Source organism: Hemitrygon akajei, chromosome 24 (assembly GCF_048418815.1).
Source record: "Hemitrygon akajei chromosome 24, sHemAka1.3, whole genome shotgun sequence".
Taxonomy (NCBI): Eukaryota; Metazoa; Chordata; class Chondrichthyes; order Myliobatiformes; family Dasyatidae; genus Hemitrygon; species Hemitrygon akajei.
This window is the reverse complement of record NC_133147.1, coordinates 12,562,752-12,583,791: the sequence shown is the minus strand read 5'-3', so window position 1 is coordinate 12,583,791 and position 21,040 is coordinate 12,562,752. Positions and strand designations below refer to the sequence as shown.

Below are 21,040 nucleotides of genomic sequence, written 5' to 3'. Positions count from 1 at the left end.
GTAGTACGTTTATAACCCATGCTGTTAAAATCCTACTGCTGCCAGGGTAATTGTGAAAAACTCTCCAATATTGCTTGTAGGATGAGACTTCTCTGATGATTTAAAAATTTTAAAAATCTGTCCCTGTAATGGCTATAGGTCGTTCTCCTCTTTATTATTGAGATACAGCACAGTAACAGGCCCTTTGGCCCAACAGTCTTGTGCTGCCCAATTACACCAATGTTTCCAAGAGTGGGGGAGTCGAAGACCAGAGCACACATCCTCAGAATAGGGGGCTGCCCTATTAGAATGGAGATGAGGAGGAATTTCTTTAGCTGGACAGTGCTGAATCTGTGGAATTCTTTGCTACAGGTGATTGTGGGGGGCTAAGACATTGGGTATATTTAAGGCAGAGATTGATACAGGGAGAAGGCGGGAGATTGGGGCTGAGATGGGAAAATGGATCAGTCATGATGAAGTGGCTCAAGGGGCCTAATTCTACTCCTATATTTTTTTCTTTAGAATGTGGGAGGAAACTGGAGCATCTGGAGGAAATGCACACAGTCATGGGGAGAACATAAACTCCTTAAAGACAGCAGTGGGAATTGAACCCAGGTCACTGACACTGTAATAGCTTTATGCTTACCACAATGCAACTGTGCTGTCCCAAAGGTACACAACACCTTTACTAGCTGGATTTTCTTATCTAGGACTTGCCCTATTAATTTTCTGTACAGATATCGCCACCCTTAATTATAACACTAACCTGAATTATTGTGCTCAGTGGTATTGATCTGTAGTTAACTGGTTACCAGTTAATCCACTGATTTCTCCCTCCAGCTTTTCCTCCCAGGCTCATACCCAATAATTACTGTAGCACACACATTAAAGTCCTTGTGAATTTTTTTGAGCAGCTTAATGTTTCAAAGTAAAATTTATTATCAGTATATACATGTCACCACATGTAGATTCATTTCCTGCAGGCATACTCAGTAAATCTATAGAATAGTAGCTAAAACAGGATCAACAAAAGATCAACCAGAGTGCAAAAGACAACAAACTGTGTAAATGCCAATATAAATAAATAGCAATAAATAACGAGAACATGAGATAATGCAATAAAGAGTTCTTAAAGTGAGATTATTTGTTGTGGGAACGTCTCAATGCGTGGAGAAGTGAATGTAGTTTAGGCCCATTTGTTCAAGAGCCTGATGGTTGTGGGGTAGTACCTGTTCTTGAACTTGGTAGTGCAAGTCCTGAGGTTCTTGTGGCAGTACCTGATGGCAGTTTCTTCTTCTTGCACCCTTAACTTCTGGTGGAGTCGTTGGGGCGTTGTCATGACAAGCTTTGTACCAGTCTGTTCCATCTGTCACGGTTATGTGCCAGGGCCTGGGTCACCGCAAATGTTTTCCCTTTCCTTTCTTTAATGTCCGTCCATCTTTTCCTGTCTGCCTCTCATTTCCCTTCCACAGTTCCTTGTAGGACGGTCTTTACAAGGCCACTGGATCTTGTTATGTGGCCGTACCATCTCAGCTTTCTTATCTTCACCGTTGTGAGGTCTTCATGGGGGCCAACGTGGTGCCGGATGGTCTTGCGGACCTGCTGGGTTGTGTTGTGGTCCAAGTATGAGATGCCCAAGATGTTGCGACAGCATCTCATTTCCAATGCCTGTATCTTCCTCTGCAGCTGTGCTGTGAGGGTCCATGTCTCTGATGCGTACAGGAAGATGGAGAATACCAATGCGCGCAGGAGTCTGATCTTGTACTTCTTGGTGATGTTACTGTCCCTCCATATTGTCTACGGTTCTTGCCAGGACTTCTGGTCTTGATCCTTCATCACTGATGATTGCCCCCAGGTATTTGAACTGCTGCACTGTCTCAGGTTTCTGACCATGGACTGATGGCAGTAGCAAGAAAAAGGCATAGCCTGGGTGGTGAGGATCTCCGATGATTGGCGCTGCTTTCCTACAACAGCTCAATGGTTGGGAGAGCTTTACCCGTGGTGTACTGAGCTGAATCCACTTTCTGTTCGAGGGCATTAGTGTTTCCATACCAGACCATGATGCAGCCACTCAAAGCACTCTCCACTACACAGCTATGGAAGTTTGTCAAAAGTTTTAGATGTCACACTGAATCTCCGCAGAATCCTGAAGAAGCCAGCCTAGAATTGTACAGATTAATTTATTACATATACGTCAAAACAATCCGTGAAATGCACTGTTTACGGAACAACCAGCATACCCAAGAAGGCAGCCAGCAAGTGTCAGTGCCAACATAGCATGCCCACCATGCTCGGAAGAGCACAAGATATCAACGTACCTAGCAACAACAGCAAAGCAAGCCCCATTCCTCTCCCCTTATTGCTCACCCATGGGCATACACAGTCCTGTAACCCTAGGACAGGCCATCTTCAACCTCCAGCCGCCAATGGGATTTGTTGATTCACAGACTTTGAGCCTTTGACTTCTCCAGGGCTTCAGCCATCGAGTCTTGATGGCTCAGAGCAATCCCATCCCCGCTTATTTCCTTGCAACAAGTTCTTTTGCCTCATTTACAAGATAATTCAGTGCCACTTCTCTCTGCTTGGAACTTAACAGCAGTAGCAACAGATTAGACAGAGTGAAGATTTTTCTTCATGGAGTCATAGAAATCTGCAGCACGGTAACAGGCCCTTTGGCCCATCTAGTCCATGCCAAACCATTTAAACTGCCTATTCCCATCAACCTGCACCCGCCTAACTCTCCATAGCCCGACCATCCACGTACCGATCCAAACTTCTCTTAACCATTGAAATTGAGCTTGCACGCACCACTTGTGCTGGCAGCTCGTTCCACACTCTCACCACTCTCTGTTTCCCCTTATGTTCCCTTAAATATTTCACCTTTCACCCTGAGCCCATGACCTCTAGTTGTAGCCCCACCCAACATCAGTAGAAAAAGCCTGCTTGGATTTACCCTATCTATACCCCTCATAATTTTGTATGCCTCTATCAAATCTCCCCTCAGTTTTCAATCTTCCCTTGTAATTTAGGTCCCCAGTTCCATCAACGTCCATGTAAATTTTCTCTGTACTCTTTCAAACTTTTTACATCTTTCCTATAGGTAGGTAACCAACACTGCATTCAATACACCAAATTAGGCATCACCAACATCTTCAACATAGCATCCCATCCCATCTTCACATCCATGCGCATTTTCTAGACTAATTAGTATAAACAGTACAGCTCTTCAGAGTGAGGGTAAAAGTAAAGTGATTGGTCCGTTCCAGGTCCCCAAGTTTAGGAGAACAAGCCAATCGCTCAGACAATGTGAATCCCAAACAGGCTTGGAGATAGATGCTGGTTAAAACTAAGGCTTCAGGAGCATTAACATATTCACTCAAGGGTATAAAGCCAGAGGCTTTTTGAAGGAGATATCAGTACAGTGGTGTAGCAGTTAGTGCAACGCTTTACAGGAGCAGCAACGATCACCAATCAGGATTCTATACCCGCTGCTGTCTGAGAGGAGTGTGTACGTTCTCCCAGTGACCACATGGTATTCCTTCAGCTGCCCTGGTTTCCTCTCACACTCCAAAGACTTCTGGGTTGTCATTACTACATTGTGGGCGTGCTAGGTTGATGACACTTGCAGGCTGCAGAGTCCTTCCATTGTGTTGGTCATCGATGCATTTCAATGTAGGGTTTATAAGACATAGGAGCAGAATTAGGCTATTTGGTCCCCACCAAGTCTGCTCCACCGCACGATCATGGCCGATTTATTTCCCTCCAACCCCATTCTCCTGCTTTTTCCCCATGCACTTTGAAGCCTTTGCTAATCAAGTGCCTCCCAACCTCTGCTTTAAATATCACCAGTGATTTGGTCTCCATAGCTGTCTGTGGCAATTAATCCCACAGATTCCATACCCTCTGGCTAAAGAAATTCCTTTTCTCTTCAGCTTGTTACATACACCTGTTAGGCTGCATTCTCCAGATATCTTGAGGTAACCATAGCCTTCAGCCAGAAGCAGATGTCATCAGGTTCCCAATCTTCACAGTGTTTTGACTCAACCACAACACTGTCCTGTTGGTGGGCCAGCAGTGGTGGCCAAATCACTGCCCATCTGCCCCTGGCTTCCAGCTTCCCTCCTCTTGCCTACTTCAAATCCAACACCAGGCTCGCTCTGCCTCTTTCCCCATCCTACCAGCTGCTTGTTTTTTGCTCCTTTCATCCAGGCCCAGAGCTGACAACAACCACCGTGCTGATTTGGCTGGGAAACCTCTGCAGCCGATCTCCACAGGGAACAACTGCGCCTGCCATCCCTTGTCTAGAATAGAGGCAGTTTCTTTGTTGGATCTAGTTACTAGACCAATGCACTATTATCATCATTACGTGCTGTGTTGTATTTTGTGGGCGATCATGATCTTTGACCATGATTGTTCTTGACAAATTTTTTCTATAGAAGTAGTTTCCCATTGACTTTTTCTGGGCAGTGTCTTTACCATACGGGTGACACCAGCCATACTCTTCAGAGATTGTCTGCCTGGCGTCAGTGGTCACATAACCAGGATTTGCAATGTGCATCAACTGCTCATGCGAACATCCACCACCTGCTCACCCATGGCTTCACGTGACCCTGATCATGGTGGGAGAGGGGGGTGGATAAGCAGGTGCTACACCTTGCCCAAGGGTGACCTCCAGGCTAGCAGAGGGAAGGAGCACTTTACCCTTCCTTTGGTAGAGACATATCCCCACCCCACCACCCAAATATAGACACTGCGAATGTCAATCAGGAAATAGTAAATCCAAACATTGGGCTCCATGTTCAACTCAACAGACCACTGACATGCTGAGGCCTACTTACATCTATTTTATTTTCAAGCTCACAATTAACAATGTGCAAATAATTGTTAAAATTAATAAAATGAATCCATTGCATAAATATGGGTTTCTTTTCCACTTAAATATCATAATACAGTTTTCAAACATTTTAAAGTCATAGAAAAAGGTACTGCAAAGCCTGATTTTTCACATCTAAAAAAAGTCAGATCTCTATAGTATGGTTAAGTGGAGTTGTTCTCCGATCTTAGCAATTTACTTGCAAATGTTTTATTGCCATGCGAGGAGACATCATCAGTGCGCTGTCGATTGTGCTGTGTCCTCCGAATGCTTGGCCTTTCAATACTTTTCAATCAGATGATTGGACATCGTTCCAGAAAAGTATATAAAGACCATTCATTTGGAGGACACACTGCAAATGAACAGAGTATTGACAATGTCCCCTTGAATGGTGATGAAAAGTTTGCAAATAAGTTGCCAGGATTCAAGAACAACTCAACCCAACTATCAACCACCTGAGCTACACTTTTCCAATTCTTTCCAACTCTACAATAAATCTGAAATTCTGGTTTTTCTTTTTAAAAAGCACAACATTTCCTCTCATTGTTCTGTTCTGGGGCTGAGGGTGCAATACTACACATATAATAATCTCCAGACTACTTTTATTATAAAACTTTGGGGATATTAAAATATCGAGAATAAAACAACAAAATCCTGTGAAACCAGCACCTGTGGAGATTCATGCTGTGGTAATAAAAACTAGGAATTATCTCCATAAAAACAAAACTCTGCTACATAAAATTGTCAAAGGTAATTTTGATGCTCCTCACTATCAATTCATCTGTACAGTACTCTAATGACAAACAATGCATTTCTACATTTTCCATTAGACACTCTATATCACTGCACGGAATGAGGCGATCCAAACCATGGTGCTTTTGGTAGTTTGTTCTTCCTCCCAGCCCCACAGGCTTTGTAGTGAAGATAATTATTTTGCCTCATTTACACAAACGGATCATTTGCCATTTTCTCCACTCTTGGTATGAAACGGTAGAAATATTAGACTGGGTAGAGTCAGACTGAAATATTAGCAGTTTCTCTTTCCTCAGTACCTGCCTCACCCAGTTCCTCCGGCACCATCTGCTTTTATTTCAGATTTCCAGCAACCGTAATCACTTTATCAATAATATGAAGAAGTCCCAGTTATAAAAAGTGTACCTGGATGTACCAGTGAAGCGCATCAATGAAGATCATTGGCGTTCATCTCAGCTACTTAACGGTCATGAAAGATCCATTTCAATCTGTCAAGATCACGTCATCATCTGCTAGTTGCAAAATGATTGTGATGGACCAAGTTTGTCACCTTTCCCTCTTATGTAAAATAGATCAGGTCAATGCAGCATCAAAACTCTTCGATCCAAAGCCAAAAGTCATCGGTTGAATATGACAAGTCGTGTTTCAGCAATTCCTCCCTTGATCTTTGGTTTCACCATCTCGGCAATCGACGCTGCCAGCATGTGAAACACTTCTTGTATGTTGGTGTTGTCTTTGGCAGACGTCTCAATGTATCTCAAGCCCAAGTCTTCTGCAAATTTCTCGGCTTCCTCTGTAGAGACTGTCCTTTCAGCTGACAGGTCACTCTTGTGGCCAACAAGAATGAAGACATACTTGCACTGGTCAAACAGGTCGCTGGCTTCATCCAGCCAGTTTCTAATGTAGTCAAGGGAATGGCGATTTGTAATGTCAAATACCAGCAGACCGCCAAGCATAACTTGGAGATATGATCCTGTCATTGTCCTAAAAAAAAGACGACAAATAATAGGATAAAATCAACTTTATTTATTTATTGAAATACAACACAAAATAGGCCCTTCTGGAACTTCAAGCCGAGCCCCTCAGAAATTCCCTGATTTAATCCCAGCCTAATCACGGGGCAATTTACAATCACCAATTCACCTACCAACTGGTACGTCTTTGGACTATGGGAGGAAACACGTCATGGGGAGAACGTACAAACTCCTTACAGGCAATGGCAGCAATTGAACCCAGGGGTGCTGGTACTGTAAAGCACTGTGCTAATCAGTACACTACAGCATTCTAATTACACGGCCAAGTGACATTGAGTGAAGTGCATATCCTTCCCGAGTTACAACAGGGTTTCATTCCCGGGAACTGTTCATAATCTGAACAGTATGAAAGTGGAAAATGTGGTTGCCAAGCGACATAGTTAAATAAAAATTAAGAGAAGTTTGGATAAGTGCATGGATAGGATGTGTATTGAGGGCTATGATCCAGCATTGCAGGGATTTTGTCAAAATATATCTTTCAAAACAATCCTGCTCTACTTTCTGAGGACTAAGGACAGCTCTTAAAATATCCACAAATGCAGCAATGACAGCACCATGGTGATAATTCAGCATTTCGGAGTAAGATTGAACACCTGCTTAGTGCCACAATAATGACCTCACACTCAACGTCAGCAAAACCAACAATGTTGACTTGAGAAAGGGAAATGTCAGAGATGGTACGCCAATTTGTAGTTGTGCTGATATGTCAGATGACTTGTTCTAAGCACAGCACATGGAGGCTGGTCATTCCTTCTTCTCACTACAACCATCAGGCAGGAGGAGCAGAAAACCTTAAGTCCCACACCATCTGGTTCAGGAATAGCCATCACCCTTCAACCATCAGGCTCCTGAACTCACTCACCTCAACACTGAGTTGATTCCATGACCTATGGACTCACTTTCAGGGACCCTACAACACATGTTCTCATTATTTATTTTTGTATTTGCTCAGTTTGTCTTCTTTTACACATTGGTGGCCAGTCTTTTTTTATTTTATATATATATATATATAGTTTTTCCATTGATTCTATTGTATTCCTTTGTTCTTCTATGAATGCCTGCAAGAAAATGAATCTGAAGGGAGTATAGAACCATAGAACACTACAGCACAGAAAACAGGCCATTCAGCCCTTCTAGTCTGTGCCAAAACTTTATTCCCCAGTCCCATTGACCTGCACCCAGTCCATAACCCTCCAGACCTCTCTCATCCATGTATCTATCCAATTTATTCTTAAAACTTAAGAGTGAGCCCACATTTACCACATCAGATGGCAGCTCGTTCCGCACTCCCACTACTCTCTGAGTGAGATTATGGTGACATTATATACATATTATGGTGAGATATATATATTATTGGAGAATAAATTTACTTTGAACTTTGAGGGTTTTGTGAGAGAGCAGGAGGAAGGACAATTATCAAGAGAACAATTAGCAAAAGAAAACTAAATTAGTTTGGGTTTAAAAGTGTCTCAGTACATTTAAGTACATTCAGTTTCATTCTTTTGACTACAAATCCATTTTCCCATCTTCTTCCCATAATCTTTGACCCACTTACTAATTAAGAATCTATCAACCTCTGCATTAAAAATACTGTACCCAATGACTTCACCTCCACAGCTATCCATACCAATGCAACCGACAGATTCACCACCCTCTGGCTAAAGAAATTCCTTCTCATCACTGTTGTAAATGGACTTCTCCCTATTCTGAGGCTGTGTCCTCTGGCCTTAGACTCTCCCACTGTAGGAAACATCTTCTCCAAAATCCACTCTGTCTAGGCCTTTCAATACTTGGTATGTTTCAATCAGATTTGAAACTGATTTCAATCAGTCTTCAAAACTCCAGCAAGTACAGGCCCAGAACTATCACACACTCCTCATATTAACACCTTCATTCCTGCGATCATTCTTATGAACCTCCTCTGGACACTCTCTAGCGTCAGCACATCCTTTCTTAGATAAGGGGCCCAGAACTGATCACAATACTCTAAGTGTGTTCTGACCAGTGCCTTAAAGCCTCAGCATTACATCCTTGCTCTTGTATTCTAGTCCTAACCACGGGACCATTTACAATGATCAATTAACCTGCCAACTGGTACGTCTTTGGACTGTGGAAGGGAACCAGAGCACCTGGAGGAAACCCACACAGTCGCAGAGAAATGAATGTTAACATTTGCCTTTGCCTTCTGATTCAACCTGCAAGTCAACTTTTAGGAAATCCTGCATGAGGCCTCCCAAGTTCCTTTGCACCTTCAGTTTTTGGATTTTCTCTCCATTTAGAAAATAGTCTACACCTTTGTTCCTTCTACCGAAGTACATGACCATACCATCTACCACACCTTTACCCATTCTCCCAATTATATAGATAGATAGATAGATAGATACTTTATTCATCCCCATGGGGAAATTCAACTTTTTTTTTCCAATGTCCCATACACTTGTTGTAGCAAAACTAATTACATACAATACTTAACTCAGTAAAAAAATATGATATGCGTCTAAATCACTATCTCAAAAAGCATTAATAATAGCTTTTAAAAAGTTCTTAAGTCCTGGCGGTTGAATTGTAAAGCCTAATGGCATTGGGGAGTATTGACCTCTTCATCCTGTCTGAGGAGCATTGCATCGATAGTAACCTGTCTATCAATTAGTCTAAATCCCTCTACAAACTCTTGGCTTCCTCAACACTACCTGCCCCTCCACCTATCTTCATATTGTCTATAAACTTGGCCTCAAAGCCATCAATTGCATCATCCAAATTATTGACATATAATGTGAAACTAAGTGGTCCCAATACTGACCCCTATGGAACACCACTAATCACTGGCATCCAACAAGAAAAGGCCCCCTTTATTCCAACTCTTTGCATCTTGCCAATCATCCAATGCTCTATCCATGCTAGTATTATTCCTGTAATACCACAGGCTCTTAACTTCTTAAATAACCTCATGTGCGACACCTTGTCAAAGGCCTTCTGAAAATCCAAGTAAGCGACATCCACTGACTCTGTTTTGTCAAACCTGCTTCTTATTTCTTCAAAGGATTCCAACAGATTTGTCAGGCAAGATTTCCCCTGCTGACTTTGGTCTACTTTATCATGTGCCTCCAAGTACCCCACAACCTCATCCTTGATAATGGACTGCAACATCTTCCAAACCACTGAAGTTGGGCCTGTAATTTCCTTTCTTCTGCGTCCCTCCCTTCTCAAAGAGTGGAGTGACATTTGCAATTTTCCAGTCCTCTGGAACCAGTCCAGCACTGAGTGATTATTGAAAGATCATTACTAATGCCTCCACAATTTCTTCAGTCACCACTTTCAGAACCCTGGGGTGTAGTCCATCTGATCCAGGTGACTTACCTCCCTTCACATCTTTCAGCTTCCCAAGCTTGGGAATAGTAACTACACTCACTTCTGGCCCTAACACTCCCAAATTTCTGTCATACTGTTAGTTTCTTCCACAGTGAAGACTGATGCAAAATACTTAAGTTTGTCCACCATTTCTTTGTTCTCCATTACTACCTCCCCAGCGTCATTTTCCAGTGGTCCAATATCCATTCTCACCTCTCTCTTACTCTTAAAACATCTGAAAATACTTTTGGTATCCTCTTTGATACCTATGGCTAGCTTATCTTCATATTTCATCTTTTCTCTCATGTTTTTTTATTTAAGTTCACTTCTATTGGTTTTTAAAAGCTTCCCAAACCTCTAACTTTCCACTAATTTTTGCTCCCTCTTTTAGTTTTTGACTTCCCCTTTCAGCCACGGTTGTCTCATCCTCCCTTTACAATACTTCTTCATCTTTGGGATGCATCTATCCTGCACCTTCCGCCCAATACAGTTCTGCCATCACCCCTGCTAGTGTCCCCTTGCAATCAACTTTGGCCAGCTCCTCTCTCATTCTGGATAAGGCACTCTCTACCTTATGCATCCCCAAGAGAAAGCATGAAGTTAAATTGAGCTAAACACCCATCCCTGAGCGAGAGGTTATTGAATTCCTGGTTTATCTCTAGATTAAGCAGATAGTGTTTGTTTTGACATTGGAGTGCACTTCTGTTTTTGAGTGAGCTACAATGAAAACTTTTCTCCTTTACTGACATATGAAAGCTGCCTTTCCAGCCTCTCAACTGCACCCCAACAGAACCTAGATTAGTGATATTAAGTTTATGAACCCCCCCAAAACGCTGGAGGAACTCAGCAGGTCAGGCAGCATCTATGGTAAGGAATAAAGAGTCAACACTTTTCCTGTATCCGTAGAATCTCTTGTGCTTATTAAATTTATCAATAATGTACTTGACATTGCTTCATGGCTGGAAAGGCACCTTCAAATAATACTTTTAGTTTAAATATGGGAGTGGAGATAAGGTGCTCCTTCCCTCTGCTAACCTGCATGTCATCTTTGAGAAAGTTATTGCACCTGCCTACCCCACCCCCTGACCCCATCCCAGTCAGGGTCAAATGAAGCCATGGGAGCAGGTGCTGGATGGTCATATCAGCAGCTGGTGCATATCGCAAGTCCTGGCGGACAATCAAGATGGGTCACCTGTCTTGCAAAGGCACTGATCAGAAGGCGGCAATGGCGGGAAGATTTGCCAAGAACAATCACGGTCATAGAAAGACCATGTACAGCCACATCATGCAACGTGGCATGAATTAATCCAAAATCATGAGTAGTATAGATAAGGTCAGTATAAGCAGGTTTATTTTCCCCATTCAGGTTAGGTAAGACTAAAACTTGAGGTTCATGGGTTAACCGTTTAAGGGGAACTTCTTCACTCAGAGGCTGGTGATAGTGTGGAATGAGCTGCCAGTGGAAACGGCGAATGTGCTTTGATTTCAACACAAGGGAAATTTGGTTAGGATGGAAGGGTATGGGACTAGTGCAGGCGATGGGACTAGGCAGATTAATAGTTTGGCATGGACTAGATGGGCTGAAGGGCCTGTTTCTGAGCTGAACTTTTCTAAAACTGAGACTATCAATTTGATATGGATGCTGCACAATCCCTTACCAATGGTCAAAGCACCTTGTGAGTTTTAAGCTAAAAGGTCAGATAATGATTGGCGCTCCCTGCATTTCTCTTGCAGCTACTTCTTGGGTGACACGGTAGCACAGTGGTTAGCACAACGCTTTCCAGTGCCAGCGACCGGAGTTCAATTCCCCCCGCTGCCTGTATTCTCTCTGCGACCGTGTGGGTTTCCTCCCACAGTCCAAAGACGTACCAGTTGGCAGGTTAATTGATCATTGTAAATGGTCCCGTGGTTAGGCTAGGGTTAAATCGGTTGCTGGGCAGCACAGCTCAAAGGATCCCAATCAATCACTAAATCAATAACTAACTAACTAAACAAATACATAAAAGATCATGTCCATAAGACATATGAGCAGAATTAGGCCTCTCAGCCCATCAAGTCTGCTCCATCATTTAATCATGGCTGATTATCTCTCTCAACGCATTCTCCTGCCTTCTTCCCATAACCTTGACACTCTTGACTAATTCAAGAACCTATCAACTGCTGTCTTAAATAAACCCAATAACTTGTCCTCCACAGCCACCTGTAGCAATGAATTCCACAGATTCACCACCCTCTGGCATGGGTGACCCTACCAAGAGACAAAGCACAAGGCCCTGACTCAAGCCAACATCGTACTCCAGATTAATAAGGCACATAAGCCTCTAAAGCCTAAGACAAGTTTGTTGTCCTCTTAGAGGAGTGACTTCCAAGGTAGGAGTAGAAATCCTCCTAAACTCCAGCTGTAACTTCCAGGTTTTTCAGATGGCGATGAGCAGACTTATAGGAGTGAGACAGATCAACTGGTTTGAGGTGTCAAAACAATAATTTCACACTCAATGTCAGCAGAAACAACTGAATGCTAGTGGACTTCAGGAAGAGGAAATCAAGGTAGGACATGGAAGTCCTCATTAATGGGTCAGCAGAGGAAAGGGTGAGCAGCTTCAAGTTCCGGTGCCTCAACATCGCGGTGGATCTATTTTGGGCTCAACACACTGATGCAGTCACAAAGGAAGCACTTCAACGGCCCTACCTCATTAAGGGTTCAATGAGATGTGAAGAGGGCAGCACAATAGCATACTGGTTAGCACAACGCTCTGCAGTAGAGGTGACCCAGGTTCAATTCCCACCACTGCCTGTAAGGATTTTGTAATAATAATAATATTGATCCGAAGTGGGAAATTATTTTGTTATTTTGTACGTTCTCCCCGTGACTGCATGGGTTTCCTCTGGGTGCTCTGGTTTCTTCCTACAGACCAAAGACGTACTGATTGATCGTTGTAAATTACCCCATGATTAGGTGAGGATTAAATGTGTGGATTGCTGGGTGATACAGCTTGAAGGGCGCCGGAAGGGCCTATTCCGCACCGCATCTCAATAAATAGTACGTCACTAAAGAATCTTGCAATTCCTGTTGCCGTATCCACCAGCTTATTCATTGAGTTTGTTAGGCATGGCATGAAAGTCATCAGGGCAACAATCTGATCTGTCATCAGTGGGGCTGTCCACAAGGTCAAAGCCAAGCTCAAGCTTATTGTCATTTGCACCGAATACTTATCTGTACACATGGAAAAAAAAGTTACTTGAAGCAGCATCATAAGCACAGAAGCAGCTGGTAAGACCATAAGATATAGGAGCAGAATTAGGCCATTTGGCCCATCAAGTCTGCTCTGCCATTTCATCTTGGCCGATCCATTTCCCTGTCACCCCCAATCTCCTGCCTTCTCCCCATATCCTGATCAATCGAGAATCTATCAACCCCTGCAAGATTTCAGCACTCAGATGAACATAATATATAGTCTTTACAAGATGATTACAATCAGAACGTCAAGATTCAAGACTGTTTAATGTCATTGCCAGTACACAAATGTAAAGGAGAACAAAGTAATTGTTGCTCAGGATAAGATGCAGCACAAAAATAACACTAATTAAAGAGCACAATAATTTTTTAAAAACACAATAAATACAAATACACAAGATAGCTTATGTACATAGATTGACTGTATGTCCATAAAGTGACACCAGGCACAGGAGGTGACCCTGACAGGAAATTCTGAAGTAGTGGTGGTTGGGGGCGTGGAGGGGTGGGTTGATGGGGGAAGGTTTGGATCAGCCTTACTGCGTATGGACAGTAAATGTTTTTGCGTCTGACGGTACGTGGCCTCCTCCTTGATGGGAGTGGGACATAAAGAAAACACAGAGTAGATGTGGAAAGGCTGTTTCCCGTGGTGGGTGAGTCCAGGACAAGAGGTCACAGTCTTAGAATTAGAGGGTACCCATTTAAAACAGAGATGGGGAGAAATTTTTTAGCCAGAGGGTTGTGGATTTATGGAATTCATTGCCACATACAGCTGTGGAGGCCCAATCATTGAGGGTTTTTAAGGAGGAGATTGACAGGTATCTAATTAGTCAGAGTATCAAGGGATATGGGAAAAAAGCCGGAAATTGGAACTAGACCGGGAGAATAGTATAGCTCATGGTGGAGTGGCAGAGCAGACCCAATGGGCCAAATGGCCTACTTCTGCTCCTTTGTCTTGTGATCTTGTGAAATATCATTTCAGTACCAAGAGGTCAAACTGTCGTGATCTAGATAATGAGGAGAATGAGGTAACAGTGGGGAGGTTCCTACACAATCGCATATGAAGACATCACAGTGAGCTCTTGGTCCATTTGCAAGGGAGATCCAGACCGCTGCAGAACATTACACACAGATAGATCCCTTCTGCAGTTATCTCCTTGCCTCCCACTCACCCCTCATCTCGTCCCACACAAATCTACCCTTCCCATCCTTGAATCTCCTCTCATTTGAAAGGTAGAAGTATTTAAGGGGAACCTGAGGGGGAGGTTCTTCACTCAGAGGGTGGTGTGAGCGTGGAACGTGCTGCCAGCAGAAGTGGTGGATGTGGGTTCGATTGTGACGTTTGAGAGACGTTTGGGCAAGTACATGGACGGGAAGGGTCTGAAGGGCTGTGGCCCGGGTGCAGATCAATGGAACGAGGTAGAATGACAGGTTGCAATGGGGTAGGTACAGAAGGGCCTGTTTCTGTGCTATATAGAGCTCTGTGACTGTATGATCGCACTTGCGAGCAGTTTTGATCCCCTTATCTAAAAGGTGTGCTGCGATAGATGGAGCGGAATTTAACATAGAACATAGAATAAATAGTACAGCACAGTACAGGCCCTTCAGTCCACAATGTTGTGCCCACCCTTAAACCCTGCCTCCCATATATTCCCCCACATTAAATTCCTCCATATACCAGTGTGGTAGTCTCTTAAATTTCACTAGTATATCTGCCTCCACCACTGGCTCAGGCAGTGCATTCCACACACCAACCACTCTGTGAGTAAAAAACATTCCTCTAATATCCTCCTTGAAATTCCCACCCCTTTCCTTAAAGCCATGTCCTCTTGTATTGAGCAGTGGTGCCCTGGGGAAGAGGCACTGGCTGTCCACTCTATCTATTCCTCTTAATATCTTGCATACCTCTATCATGTCTCTTCTTATCCTTCTTCTCTCCAGAGAGTAAAGCCCTAGCTCCCTTAATCTCTGATCATAATCCATACTCTCTAAACCAGGCAGCATCCTGGTAAATCTCCTCTGTACCCTTTCCCAATGCTTCCACATCCTTTCTATAATGAGGCGACCAGAACTGGACACAGTACTCCAAGTGTGGCCTAACCAGAGTTTTACAGAGCGGCATCATTACCCCGCAACTCTTAAACTCTATCCCTTGACTTATGAAAGCTAACACTCCATAAGCTTTCTTAACTATCCTATCTACCTGTGAGGCAACTTTCTGTGGCGATATACCCCCAGATCCCTCTGCTCCTCCACACTACCAAGTATCCTGCCATTTACTTTGTACTCTGCCTTGGAGTTTGTCCTTCCAAAATGTACCACCTCACACTTCTCCGGGTTGAACTCCATCATTTCATAAGAATGATTCCAGGAATGAATGGGTTAACCTATGAGGAGCGTTTAATGGCTCTGGGCCTGTACTCACTGGTGTTTAGAATGGGGGGGGGGGGGGTGAAATCTGATTGAATCCTATGAAATATTGCAAGGCCTAGAGAGAGTAGGAAGAATGTTTCTTATAGAGGGGGGGTCTGGGGCCAGAGGGCGCAGCCTCAGGTTAGAGCACCATCCCTTTAGAACAGAAACAAGGAGGAACTTCTTGAACCAGAAAGTGGAGAATCTGTGGAATTCATTGCTATGGATGGTGGTAAATATGGGTATATTTATAATGGGTGTTGATAGGCTCTTGATAAGTAAGAGTGGCAAGTTATGTGAAGGAGACAGGAGAATGGGGTTGAGAGGGATATGATCAGCCATGATAGAAAGGCATCAGAACCAATGGGCTGAATGGCCTCATTCTGCTCCTGTCTTATGACTGTGCTGCCTCTTTAATCTCCTGCGAACATATTCACAGTATCGTCTGAGCCATCATTCCCTGCACCAGGGACTTGCATGCCTCTCTCCTCGAATGCTCCCTCAAGCCCCCCAAGGCATACTCCAACCCGCAGATTCACCGCACCCCAGCCCTCTCACCTTGTTCCTACGTACTCCCCCCCCCCACTTTCCAGCTTCCAATTCTCTGCCCCCCAACCCCATACGTGTGATTTACTCAAGGGCCCAAGAAATCTTCCCTAACTTGAGTGAGAAACCTACTGACCTAGAGATACAACCCGGTAAAAACTCTCTTCTGGCCCAACAAGCCCACATAATAGCTGGCAGATCTTTGAAGACCCATTCGGTCGCAGGGAGAACGTAAAAACTCCTTATTGGACTTATTGGAGGGGTATAGACAGCAGACTTTTCCCTTTGACGTTAGGTGGGACTACAACCAGAGGTCATGGGTTAAGGGTGAAAGGTGAGAAGTTTAAGGGGAACATGAGGGGGAACTTTTTCACTCAGAGGGTCGTGAGAGAGTGGAATGAGCTGCCAGCACCACTGGTGCACACGAGCTCGATTTTAATGTTTAAGAGAAGTTTGGACAGATACATGGATAGTAGGGGTATGGAGGGCTATGGGCCCGGTGCAGATTTCTATAGGTACATATTAGGTCGATGGGAGTAGGGGGTTAAATAGTTTCGGCATAGAAGTCTACAGCACATTACAGGCCCTTCGGCCCACAATATTGTGCCAACCATGTAACCTATTCTAAAAGCAGCCTAGAGTTTCCCTAGCTCATTACCTTCTATTTTTCTAAGCTCCATGTACCTATCTAAGAGGCTCTTAAAAGACCCTTAGTAAACACGAAGTATACTGCAGATGCTGTGGTCAAATCAAGAAGTACAAATCAAATCTCCTCTACATTGGCGAGACCCGACGCAGATTGGGGGACCGCTTCATTGAGCCCCTCTGCTCCATCCGCCACAACAGACAGGATCTCCCGGTTGCCACTCACTTCAACTCTCCTTCACATTCCCATTCCGATATGTCCATACATGGCCTCCTCTACTGCCATGATGAGGCCAAACTTCGGTTGGAGGAACAACATCTCATCTACCGTCTGGGTAGTCTCCAGCCCCTTGGTATGAACATCGAATTCTCTAACTTCCTGTAATTCCCTCCCTCCCCCTTCCCCATCCCACCTTCACTCTGTCTCCTCTTCTAGCTGCCTATCACCTCTCATGACTCTGCCTTCTTCTACTACCCTTAGTGCTTTCCCCTTACATTCCTTCTTCACCTCTCTGGCCTATCCCCTCCCTGCTTCCCCTCCCCCACCCCTTGATCTTTCCTCTGATTGGTTTTCCACCCTCCCCCCACCTTCTTTATAGGGCCCCTGCCCCCTCCTCCTTTAGTCCTGACCAAGAGTCTCGACCGGAAACGTTGACTGCTTCTTTCAACGGATGCTGCCCGACCTGCTGAGTTCATCCAGTTTTTTTGTACGTCTTAAAAGACCCTATAGTATCTGCTTCCACCACCGCCACCAGCAGTGCATTCCATGCACCCACCACTCTGTGTGAAAAACTTACCCCTCACATTCCCCTTGTACCTACTTCCAAGCACCTTAAAACTACACCCCCTAGTGTTAGCCATTTCAGCCCTGGCTTTCCCCTTTCCCCACACGATCAAAGCCTCTCATCATCTTATACATCTTCATCAGACCAGCTCTCAACCTCCTGTCTCTCCCAGGAGAAAAGGCCAAATTCACTCAACCTACTCTCATAAGGTACGCCCTCCAATCCAGACCACATCCTGGCAAAGACTAGATGGGCCGAAGGGCCTGTTTGCTCCGCTTCGGCAGGGCTCAGGTCGCTGTCATTGTAATAGCTTTGATTGATTGAGATAGTGCGGGTAGTGCTGCCCGTCAATCCCCCGATTTAATCCAGGCCTAGTTTGGGACAAATTACCTACAAAAATTGGATCAAATGACCATTTGACCTACTACGAGGCATTTGGACCGTGGAGGAAACTCACGCGGAGATTGCAGGGACTCCTTACAGGCAGTGGCAGGAATTGAACCCGTGTCGCCTGTACAGACGTTGTGCTGGCCGCCATGTGCCGTTCCGTTCCATTAGGGCAACGGGTCACGGTCAAGTGTAACCCACACAGTCTAACTTGATGTTTGAACAAGAGAGCGCTGTGTTTATCCACATTACAGACTGATTGTGACTGTAAAGATCATGAGACATAGAACCAGAAATAAATCCCTTTGGCCCATCAACTCCTCTCCGCCATTCCATCATGGCGGATTTATTTTCCCTCTCAATCGCATTCTCCTGCCTTCTCCCCAAAACGTTTCACACCCTGACGAATCAACCTCCGCTTTAAGTTGATGCTGCCTGGCCTGCTGAGTTCCTCCAGCATTTTGTGTGTATTACTTGGATTTCCAGCATCTAAATATTTTCTCGTTTGTGCTTCCAGTTTAAATATACCCAATGACTTGGCCTGCATAGCCGTCTGTGGCAACGAATTCCCACAGATTCACTATCCTCTGGCTAAAGAAATTCCTCCTCATGTCTAAAGGGACGACTGTCTATTCTGAGGCTGTGCCCTCTGGCCACTGTTGGAAACATCCTCTCCACATCAACCCTATCTTGGCCTTTCAATGTTTGGTAGGCTTCGATGAGATCCCCTCCCCCATTCCTCCAAACACCAGCGAGTGCGGGAGCAGAGCCATCAAACGCTCCTCAAACGTTAACCCTTTCATTCCTGGGGTCATTCGCGTGAACTTCCTCCGTCATCTCTCCTTTTTCTGAAATAAGGGGTCCGAAACTGCTCACAGTACTCCAAGTGTGGTCTGACCAGTGCCTTACAAAGCCTCAGTATTACATCCTTGATTATATATTCTAGTCCTCTCTGTTAATGAATGCTAACATTGCATTCGCCTTCCTCGCCACCGACTCAACCTGCAAGCTAACCTTAAGAATTAGGTTTCTTATCTCCTACTTATGTCGAGAAATGTGTTATTTTGAAGTAACAGTACAGTGCAATATATCTTAAACTTTTAAAAGTTACAATAAGGTCCTAAGTTCCTTTGCACATCCGATTTCTGAATTCGCGCCCCGCTCCAGACGGGTCACAGAGTTACATAGTCCGAACAAGCGTACAATGTAATTCACAGAAAATAGACAAACCTGAGTTCCTTTTGCCCCGCCGTGTCACAGACCTGAAGCTTCACTCTCAGTATCGACGGAGTTTCCAGCATGTGTGCGTAATAGTCCACGCCAATCGTTTGCTGGACACTGACACTGAACTTGTCCTCCGTTAAACGCAGGACGAGGGATGTTTTACCGACGCGCGACTCGCCCACCAAAATAACCCGAAACTGGCAGATGGACTTTTCCCAATTTACGCCCCCGGGTCTGCGCGGCGCAGGTCCTCGCAGGAATAGCCACGCCTGGCCCATAGCGGCAAAATCAATCAAACGAATCCGCCGACTTTCTCCAGCTCAAAATAATCCAAACGCCGTTCCGGGAACATCGTTTGAACGAGTTACAAGTCTGTTGCTGAACTCACTTAAACAAGTAACTTGCTGGTTTGGTTAGCCAATGATAAGATCTTCTCCTCGCTGCGAGACAAGGTGATATACATTCTTTGAACAAACTATGTCTATCAAACGGGTGGAGGTGATTGGATGCGACGTGAAAGCCTCGATTTCTCCAACTTCCGGTAACATCCAACACCCCCCCCCCCCCTCAATTCCCTAGTGTGTCCTCTTACCTGCCTATCACCCTCCCCTGGTGCCCCTCCTCCTTCCCTTCTCCCATGGTCCACACTATCAGATTCCTTTGTCTTCAGCCCTTTTACCTTCTCCACCTACCACCTCCCAGCTTCTCACTTCATCCCCACCCTCCCACCTGGCTTTGCTCTCCAGTTTGTCCTCCTTCCCATCTTCTTATCCTGCCATCTTCCACCCCCCCCCCCTCCCTTTCCAGTCCTGAATAAGGGTCTCGGCCCGAAACGCCAACTGTTTATTCCTCTCCATAGATGCTGCCTGTCCTGCTGAGTCCCCCCAGCATTTTGTGCGTGCAAGACTTCTGATTTTTTTGTTTGCTGTTTTACACGGAGCAGAGATTGTTACTATCTTTTCCTAGATGCAAAAAAAGTTGAGCCGCATATTTTGGACAAAGTATGTATATCAAACGGATGGAGGTGATTGGATGCCTCGATTTCTCAAGATGAGACATCGATTTCTCCAACTTCCAGTAACATACACTCACCCTCACCCCTTCCCTCCCCTCTTCTTCAATGTCCCTGTCTGACCTCTTCCCTCTTCTCCTCACCTGCCTATCACCCACCCCTGCTGCCCCTCCTCCTTTCCCTTTCTCCCGTGGTCCACACAGGTCAAAGGGTAGAGTCCGGACTAAGAGTGATCCACTGATCCTCCAGGATTGGAGGTTCAGCTCAGGGCTAACAACCCTGACTGGTCAAAAGACAATGGTTCCATAAACAGCAACGAGGCATCTCTCTAGACAGACAGAGATGGAGGACCCAAACGCCAGCGGCATTAACGGACAGTAAGTAAGTAAGGTCTCACCATTATCTTGTAGAGTTGTAACATGCCATGACAGCTCTTTTTTTGTTTAATTAGAGAGTCACCATGGTAACAGGCCCTTGTGGCCCGACAAACCCAATTACACCCATGTGACCAATTAACCTACTAACCCAGCCATCTTTGGACTGTGGGAGGAAACCAGAGCACCTGGAGGAAACCCACGGGGTCACAGGGAGAACGAATAAACTCCTTACAGCCAACAGTGGGAATTGAACTTGTGTTGCTTGTACTGTAAAGCATTGTGCTGACCACTACACAGCCGTGCCGTACGAATTTCTTCCCTTACTGAACAAAATGTCTTCGGATACACTCGGTCAGGCCACGGGAATCTACCACAAGCACCAGAGATTCTGCAGATGTCGGAAATCTAGAGGGACACACACAAAATGGTG

At 44.8% G+C, this 21,040-nt stretch overlaps 1 protein-coding gene across 1 annotated transcript; it reads right to left on the bottom strand.

Moving 5' to 3' along the window:
* Positions 1 to 4,510: 4,510 nt before the first annotated feature.
* LOC140715554 (ras-related protein Rab-39A-like) lies at positions 4,511 to 19,499 on the bottom strand. Its single transcript, XM_073027909.1, has 2 exons — positions 19,228 to 19,499; positions 4,511 to 6,589 (listed from the first exon to the last, which is right to left on the bottom strand). Exons 1-2 carry the CDS (start codon positions 19,497 to 19,499, stop codon positions 6,223 to 6,225), a joined length of 639 nt encoding a protein of 212 aa, XP_072884010.1. The 3' UTR covers positions 4,511 to 6,222.
* Between the last annotated feature and the right edge of the window lie 1,541 nt (positions 19,500 to 21,040).